This window comes from Ostrinia nubilalis, chromosome 20 (genome assembly GCF_963855985.1).
Source record: "Ostrinia nubilalis chromosome 20, ilOstNubi1.1, whole genome shotgun sequence".
Lineage (NCBI taxonomy): Eukaryota > Metazoa > Arthropoda > Insecta > Lepidoptera > Crambidae > Ostrinia > Ostrinia nubilalis.
The window spans coordinates 7,205,623-7,215,278 of NC_087107.1; the positions used below are offsets into that span (position 1 = coordinate 7,205,623).

At 37.7% G+C, this 9,656-nt stretch overlaps 1 protein-coding gene across 1 annotated transcript; it reads left to right on the forward strand.

Moving 5' to 3' along the window:
• The first annotated feature begins 249 nt into the window (after positions 1-249).
• Positions 250-6,732, forward strand: LOC135081565 (V-type proton ATPase subunit E). The gene is made up of 5 exons (XM_063976308.1): positions 250-390; positions 549-724; positions 2,228-2,396; positions 2,962-3,156; positions 5,922-6,732. Exons 1-5 carry the CDS (start codon positions 358-360, stop codon positions 6,027-6,029), a joined length of 681 nt encoding a protein of 226 aa, XP_063832378.1. The 5' UTR covers positions 250-357; the 3' UTR covers positions 6,030-6,732.
• Positions 6,733-9,656: the final 2,924 nt, after the last annotated feature.

Genomic DNA, 9,656 nt, shown 5'->3' on the forward strand with positions numbered 1-9,656 from the left:
ATGCGTAAAACATTAATAAAAAATAAGTTCGTCTAGTAAAAAAAAAAAAAAATAAGGTATACCAAAAAATATATGGACATAAAGTATTAGCTTGTAATTCTATATTATAAAGAATTCACTGGTTTATTTAATAAATGAATAAAAATAATTTAGTTATAAATTTTTACATAATCATAGACTAAGTTATGGTTTAGTATTTTTGTATATTTTTTTATGGCAACATCGGGATCATATGATTGTTCAATGAAGGAGCACGTCTGATAGGCGTCGTCATTCTTCTTCGGGCCAGTTTTTGGTTTTCTGGCTCAATATCGGTTGTTTTACGTGTTAGTGGTGTTTCAATAAAATCCATCAGCCATGGCGCTCAGCGATGCAGATGTTCAAAAGCAGGTATGTATTTGAATTACAGCAGTACAGTATACGCCTCACGATAAGCGTTTGTCAAGATGATTGATCCACTTTGAGTTCATGAAATGTAATGGATATTGAGGCTCAATTTGCTATGTTTGGGGTGGTAATGGTTAAAATGTATGGGTATTCTTTAACAGATCAAGCATATGATGGCCTTCATCGAACAAGAGGCCAATGAAAAGGCCGAGGAAATCGATGCAAAGGCCGAGGAGGAGTTCAACATCGAGAAGGGTCGCCTCGTGCAGCAGCAGCGACTCAAGATCATGGAATACTATGAGAAGAAGGAGAAACAAGTTGAACTCCAGAAAAAGATGTATGACCCTATTATATCATGTCTCTCATTCTCTAACTGCAGGCAAATTCTGCAATCACTTGCAGTTCAAGGCTATAATCATACGTCTGTGTCCAAAAAGTGTAATTGGAACAACTTAAGCATCAGTTCAATTCATAATTTCTTGCCAACTTGACATAAATTTTCCTAATGCGTATCAATTCTGTCAAATCACATGATTTATGCATTCAATTAGGAACATACTGCTGTAACATAGCAGTGATTGTTACTTATTTGAATGAAAATTAAGTTACAACTATTTTATCTTTCCATGTGTGGTTTTAAGACTTGTAAGTTATTGCCTAGTCACATGATAAACTAAAAGAACCAGACTTGCATTCTGATCATTGCGTCTATATTAGGTTATAATCAATGGCATTCATAGGTGTTATGTATCAGTATGTTCATTCAAACTTTTATATGAGTAGTTATGTATGATCTGATAACAGGTGCTACTGTTATCTTAGTAGGTGAAAAATAAAATGGTTCAGTTTTTAGAGGATATTTTATCTCTAAATCAACTACTGGTTTGTCATGTCAAATCCTATGAAAATATCAAACAAATACAGTACTCAGATACGTGTTAACTTATTAGAATCTAATAGGAAAAATAGACTTACAGTACCTAACACTATGAGATTACATGATTGATTACATACATAATGTTATTTTTATAAAACTAGACACTAGTTTTGCAAATACAGTAGAATCTTGATAACTCGAATGTCAAGGGAAACCAAAAAAAATTCGAGATAGCATTAGCATTTTCGACTTAACAAGAATTTCGAGATATGATGAGCCAAATAACCAAAAGTGACCAAAAATGAAGAAACATAACATCTGTGTTTCTTAGACATTAGAAAGTTTATTGAATGTATTCATTCCTTGCACGTGTGCAAAACAAAAACAATAGATAAGAGGGCCCGAGCCCCGAACATTCCTTTTTGATTTTATTGCCACGAGTTTTGAGCTCCGGGAATCCCGAGTAAGAAATCATTATATGTTATGAACTTCGACTTACTGAGGTAGGTATTTGCAGTTCGAGTTACTGAGTATTAAAATGTACGAGTAATGCCTCACAGGGAAATAACTTATTGTTCGAGTTACTGAGTCTAAAAAATTCGAGTTACTGCGTCGTTCGGGGTTCGGCGGAAGGGAATAGCATATCTTTTCGATTTACTGAGGATTACGACTTAACAAGGTTCGAGTTATCAAGATTCTACTGTAATATTGATGCCAAATCAATGCAAATAATTGTATTGATTTGAGTAAATGTTGACATAACTGAGTGAGAGTTTTACCCATGTTAGTTTAGTAGATATTATCTTTACTTATTTCAGAAAAGTTATTACATAGGCTGTTCTGTACTGAGATTTTAGAGCATACTGATATTTTAATTATGTCATGTATTATGAGAAGTTGCATTAGACCAACAGTGAACTTATGGTCAAAACAACCTAACACTAATCAAAATTTTGTCCACAGCCAATCGTCGAACATGCTCAACCAAGCTCGTCTGAAGGTGCTCAAAGTACGTGAAGACCACGTACGCAACGTCCTCGACGAGGCCCGCAAGCGCCTGGCTGAGGTGCCCTCCGATGCCAAGCTCTACTCAGATCTGTTGGTCACACTTATCGTACAAGCCCTCTTCCAGGTAAATGTTTACAGAATTCTTTATTTATTTATTAAAAAAAATTATTGCACACACAAAAAAATAAGTGGTACAAAAAGGCGAACTTAATGCCATGTGGCCTTCTCTACCAGCTGACCTTGGGTTGGAAAAGAAAGCAAAGTTGTATGAATCAGGTTCCCTGAATTTAACAATATTATTGTCTCCAATATATCTTTCTTTAATATTATGTTTGTTAATCTAGGCATTCCATAGTGATGTCATTCAACCACTATTTTAATAGAATAGACCCTGGCCCACCTGAATTCATGTACTTCAGTCCTATCATTATCAACTGTCCATAATACTTATGCCAAATGAGCACCAAGAACATAGTGCATAGGACAACTCCTTGAAAGACTTAGTTTGATCTTCTACTAGGCCCTTCTTTTTCCTTCTTACTACTGCCTCAGGATTGGCTGGCTATAGTGCCCAATATTTCATTCTGTTGAGAAGACTATTAAGTCCAGCAATGGACTACCTCTAACTGACAGAATGATAGCAAATGCCCAGGAATACAAAATAAACAAAATGAACCAATTTGTTTCAGCTGATGGAATCCACAGTGACCCTCCGCGTCAGACAGGCCGACAAGAGCCTCGTGGAGTCCCTCCTGGGCAAGGCCCAACAGGACTACAAGGCCAAGATCAAGAAGGACGTCGCTCTCAAGGTGGACAGTGAGAACTTCCTCCCAGCTGACACCTGCGGTGGCATAGAACTCATTGCGGCCAAGGGACGCATTAAGGTAAGATCTTTTTTGATTAACCTGTGTCTTACGCCCGTATTCACAAACGATACTTGCTTAAGTGAAGCAACAAATGAACGCACAGTGTTGAATAGAGCTCTGTGATTGGTTCGTGTGTCACCCCGTGCGTCCACGCGCACTGTGAGACCTCATAGTTTGGTGAATACGGGTGTTAAAGTAGCTCTGCAATTATTTTCTTACTTGAGAATGGTCTTGAAATAGCTCTGAAATTTACGGGATTGATCGGCCTTTTGTTCAAATATTTGTTTTTGATGGATCTTATCTATGTTTGACAAAAAGTACCAATATTCAAGTGTCACATTATAGCATTGCACAGCTATTCCAAGCAACTCGTGAGACTCTGCCTTTTGCCTCTTAGATGTGCTAACCATATTTTTGAAGTTTACTGTTCACGCCTTATTTGTGTTTTTTTTACCCTTTTCTTTTTAACACCAATATTTTGTTGCCTAACATTTCGTGCCTGCTTACTTAAAGCATGTTTACTTGTGTTGTTCATGAATCGTTTTTTGTGTTATGTGTGCCAATAACCATAAAAATAAAAGGGTTAGCCCCATATTACTAATTCCCATAAAGTTTTTACACAGTCTAACCAGTTTCTTTCACTTGATTTAGTCCTTAAAAGCCTATTTCCACCATTAACCTTATAATAATGTAATATCAAGAAGTTACATCAGGTAAGTGGCTGTCAATGTAATTTATGTGCTACATCACCAAGCTTTTATGTAATAGTCTGAAAGCAGCATGATGCTATTTATTTGGTGGTGGTTGGTCGTGTATTGCTCATTATGTGATCGTGCACTCTATTAAGTAAATAATACACTCAGCGGCACGGAATTTGGCCCAAGCCTAAACACCCAGATAATAGGCCAAATAGGTGTTGTATACCTAAGTTTCGTGTGACATGTTAACAGGACATTTGTTTTTGTTAATTTAAGAGGCTATATTCATAAAAAAATGCGTCTGTTTAACTTTTTTGACTCTAGAAACGTATTTCGTTGTTGGAGCGTAAAGAGTACGGGTAAGTTTAAATTCGATATTGAATGTTGTAAGGGTTTGGCGTTTTGTTTTTTGTTTTTAAATTAATCTTAAGGTTATTCTCGATTTCATAATTTGAGAATAATGCCCATTACTCCAGCTCAAGTTGCTCAAATAATGTTGCTTAGAAGTCAAGGGCGTATGCAGAGGGAGATGGCTGAAACTTTCAATTTATGGTATACAAACTTAAGATACACGTTAAAAAGGCATGACCAGACCGCCTTTTACACAAGAAGACCAAGAAGTGGGGAATTAAGGTGTATGTCAGCGCGCGATGACCCGATAATCGTGCTTGCAATATCTAGAAATCGGGTTCTCACTACGTTTGACATTCTCCAGCGTTTACAAACAGCAAGCCCAGTGAATGTCAGTGAGCACACAATAAGAAGGAAGATGGAGGATCATAACCTGCATACTCGAAGACCAGCTTGAGGATCAGAACTTCTCCGATACCTTCGCCAAGTGCGACTTACGTTTTCTAGAGAACATGCAAATTGTACGTTAGACTAATGGAGTAGACTTTTTATGAAAACTGTCTGTTTGCGTATTAATTCTTCTCCGCACCTTCTCTATACACTTCCACGGCCGTCTGGAGCTCTTAAGGTGACTCTGCAATCATCGATACATAGAACTTTACTCCATCAGCCTTGCGTCCAATTTGCATGTTCTCTAGAAAACGTAAGTCGCACTTCGCGAAGGTATCTGGGAAGTTCTGGTCCTCAAGCTGGTCTTCGAGTATGCAGGTTATGATCCTCCATCATTCTTCTTATTGTGTGCTTACTGACATTCACTGGGCTTGCTGTTTGTAAACGCTGGCGTATCTCAAACGTAGTGAGAACCCGATTTCTTGATATTGCAAGCACGATAATCGGATCATCGCGCGCTGACATACACCTTAATTCCCCACTTCTTGGTCTTCTTGTGTAAAAGGCGGCCTGGTTATGCCTTTTTAACGTGTATCTTAAGTTTGTATGCCATAAATTGAAAGTTTCAGCCATCTCCCGCTGCATACGCCCTTGACTTCTAAGCAACACTATTTGAGCAACTTTAGCTGGAGTAATGGGCATTATTCTCAAATTATGGAATCGAGAATAACCCTAAGATTAATTTAAAAACAAAAAACAAAACGCCAAACCCTTACAACATTCAATATCGAATTTAAACTTATCCGTACTCTTTACGCTCCAACAACGAAATACGTTTCTAGAGTCAAAAAAGTTAAACAGACGCATTTTTTTATGAATATAGCCTCTTAAATTAACAAAAACAAATGTCCTGTTAACATTTCACACGAAACTTAGGTATACAATACCTATTTGGCCTCATATCTGGTTGTTTAGGCTTGGGCCAAATTCCGTGCCGCTGAGTGTATTAGAGTTATTTGAGAAGGTCTGTTACATGTGTTAATTGTTACTAAGTCTTCGAGTAGAGCGGAATTACACTATCCGGCTCGAAGGACCAAAATATAGCTAATGGAATAAAATAAATTGTGTAGCTATTCAGATTTAACTTGCATGATGTTTTGTCTTCGATACCTTATAAAACAATGCACGACAACAGCTCTAGGCTTCCATAGATTAAATAATCTATGCTCATCATCATAGTTCTTGGATTTTTTGCTAAATTACAGAAGTATTATCTAATGTACCTTGGACTCTTAATTTTTGCTAAATTATAGAAGTATTATCTAATGTACCATGGACTTACAGATCAGCAACACCCTGGAGTCACGCCTGGAGCTTATCGCCCAACAGCTCCTGCCGGAGATCCGTACCGCGCTCTTCGGACGCAACCCCAACCGTAAATTCACCGACTAAACGGTCACCACACACTTGTTACTACTAACAACATATTTAAAAGAAAATCGTAATTAGTAGAACTATAATAATATATTAATAAGTGTTTTCCTTTGCCTAATTAATTATAATGCGTACAATTTTATCGCTGTTTAGATGTAACTGTTGAATGGCCCCCTAAGTCGTCAGAAAATGTTAAACATGTGTGTGATCATGTGACTTACTGATTTCTGGCCTCGACTCGCTCTAACTGTACGGAGTTTCGCCTGCTCTTTCTGATCCAGCTTCTATTGAGAAAGTATTTTATTGTTACAATTCATTCTTTAGCATGTTCTATGTATTTTAGAGGAGTAGTTTATAGGGTTTTGGAAACGATTTAATTAAGACAATGTTACCATTTTACTAGGTAATTCAAAATAGATATTGGATAGTCGTTACTGTTTACTGGCAAAAATGTCAACGCACTTCCGACATACAGTATTACTAAAGCACAACGTGTGACAGTAGATCGACATAATAACTAATGTACGTGAAAATGTTAATTGTATTCAATGTTTACCCAGTTCTATATGGATGTTGTTACTGAATGTTGATTTGTCGCTTCTTAATACCCGCCGGATAGTTGGGAATATTTGAAAGTTGTAAGGCCTAGGGTTCACAGCAGCATCCCATGCTGTTTTCACCCAAATCGAGTTAAAGATTTGGCTGGGCGCAGTGTGGTGTGGAGCCGTGGCCTTGCAACGCACAACACATTCCTAATCTGTGTTCTACCACTCCTGGCAATGTAACATTTTGGCTTGCTTTTGGCAAATATTAACGGAGCACCATAGCTCTTATACATAGGGTACAATGTATATTCCCATATGGCACTGTTAAAAATTCTTATGTAAATATATAGATGTGTTAAATAACGATGTTTTATTTCACAACCTCAAGCCTTTGATCAATGATACACAATGTTAGATTAAAACGCTTTATTGCATTTCAAAATAATTCTATAAACAACTCACATTTATAAACTCTGAAATAAAATCCACAACACTTATGAAACAAATTATTTAAGAGCGTTTACGCCGTTTGGCGCAAAAACAGTACTTTTTCAACTCGTTACAATCATTAACCAGTAATACTACAAATATGTTATAGGCATAAATAGTTAGGCAATTTCGTCGTCTAAATAGTTAATTGAGAAAATATTGCGATTAGTTTAGCATTTAAGAATTCTATCAAGATAAGTCCACACAGGTTTTGTAAATTTCCACTTTAGCGTCAGTTTACAAGCTGAAATTTTTATAAAAATACTGTAAAAACGATTTAACAAACATTTATATCCTATAGCATAGATCCTTGGGCAAATAGTTATCTGAGAAAATTTTTAGATTTAAGCATTTTACAATAAGAAATCACAAATTAAAAGAACGTGAAATACCCAAAAATCAAAGTGATTTTTTCACCAATATTCTTCCTTTATTCAACACAAAAATAGCTTAATATAATAGAAGAATATCTTAACTAAAATATTTACTTTGAAATTTAAAATAATTCATTGTAATTTTTTTTCTATGAGTATTTGAAAAGTACTATAAAACGCCGCGCACGAATTGTTCAATTTCAGTCCGCCTCGAGGCGTTCCAGAGTGAGGTCACGTCGCTCGGTGCTCTGCTGACATGTGTCACGCGTACGTTGATCTTTGACAGGTAGCTGGACTTTTATAGTGTATCCGCAAAATCTTGGTGGTAGATTTTGCGATCACGTGGTAATTAAAATATTTTATTGTTATTTTTCATTACAGTCTATTTTTACTACAAATTCTATTTCAGACGTAATGAAAAATAAAATTAAGTTATTTTTAGCGATGAAACGAAAACGAATGACGAAAATTTGGAACAGCAAGTTATGTATGTATACTAATATTATAAAGAGGAATAATACTAATAATTTATTTGCCATAAATAGGTGGTTACAGAATAGTTAATAGGAATGCTCTGCCAGCAGGGTCCCACCTAGTTGTAGGGGGAACATACACAACATATTACAGTCGGAAAATCTTTGCGGTAGGTACCTCGGATTGTAGTTAGTTGGACAGTGGTCATTTGACGGCCACTTGAATCGTCTCACCCCTAAGCTTTTGGCTACCACCGGCGCACTAAGCCGGTTGATGCCTAATCTCGGAGGCCCGGCCGCACTGAGTCGCTGACTATACTTTTGCGTCGCGCGTTGGTCCTATATGGGGCTCGAGTATGGCACAGTGCTGTGTAGTCGTGGAGCATCCTACTGTTCAAAAAAGCGCAACGCATGATATCACTGAGGCACAGGCTGAGGTAATTCGTGGATACCGCATAGTATCCGCAGTCCGTCTATTCCCGGTTGTGGACACTGACTATGTCCCTACTGAGGATAAATGGGAAAAAAAATATTGTCATTAGTGGTGACGTATAACAATCCTACTAATATTATAAATGCGAAAGTCTGGATGTCTGGATGTTTGTTACTCTTTCACTCAAAAACTACTGAACGGATTTTGTTGAAACTTTACAGTATTATTGTTTATAAACCAGATTAACATAGTTATAGGCTATAATTTATGACGATATGTGACAAATAAATTTCAATAAATAAATAAGACGTGTCTAAAAAGCGCAATCTATCGTCATTGGTTAAAATCTACAGCACTGGACAAACTACTGTTTTTGACGTTCGTAAATATTCATGCGGGGGAAGCCGTGAAACGCCATCTATCAACATGATATCAAACAACAGATTTTACGAACTAAGGAGTAAAACGAGGTCCACGCGTACGAAGTCGCGGGCGGCCGGCCGCTAGTTCAAAATAAAATTAATAATATTTCTATTCATCTGGTCTTACTTGACTTTTTTTTTACGTATGTCATGCACGATGACATTTGCGTCAATATTTGTGTACGTCCCCACTAGGCATAATTGGGATGTATTTTTCTAATTTGTCATAAGTTGTGAGAAAGCCTGTAGCTACAACTGGGAAAGTATGTGTCACCACTGGTGACAATCGATATTATTTATGCCATTTATCCTCAGTGGCGACAAAGCTAGTGTCGACAATCGAGAATAGACGCCAGTTGCGAGGTGACCATAGGTCCCAAGGGGAAATGTACGTGTACGTGCACCACGAGAGGTGGAAACCAAAAGGTAGAGGCTTGAGGATCTAGGCCCTAGAGTGCTGAAGGGTACGCCTGGCCGTCAGCCAAATTTTACGTCGCACCATAGAGGCAGTTCTGCCTGTATTATAGGAGTGGGTGCGACGGCATGATCGCCTCACACAAAGGGCGACCCAGGTTCTACCGGGCCATGGGTGCTTCGGGCCATTCCTCCACCGTATAGGCCGAGAGCCTGTAGATGGTTGTCAGTTAACACTGCAGTCTTGGCACGTGAGTCACCGCAGCAGACTGACACGTTCCAACAGTGCCCAGCCTAAGCGAACGAGCGGCGGTTGGAAATGACCTCTCCCTACCAATCGGGAAGAGGCGTGAGATAGACAGATAAATTGTTTATTTGTTGTAACACACTTTTTTTAATGCTTTTAACACACACATTATGTATAGTTGCTATTGAAATTCAATTCAATATCGAAATAAAGTTAGTTAGTCAAGAAACACACTAGGTGACACCACT

Excerpts from the sequence above, each read along its gene's own strand:
- LOC135081565 (XM_063976308.1), top strand. The coding sequence starts at position 358 with ATGGCGCTCAGCGATGCAGATGTTCAAAAGCAG. Across the intron at positions 2,397-2,961 it reads TCGTACAAGCCCTCTTCCAG|CTGATGGAATCCACAGTGAC; the intron begins GTAAATGTTTAC and ends AATTTGTTTCAG. Across the intron at positions 3,157-5,921 it reads CGGCCAAGGGACGCATTAAG|ATCAGCAACACCCTGGAGTC; the intron begins GTAAGATCTTTT and ends ATGGACTTACAG.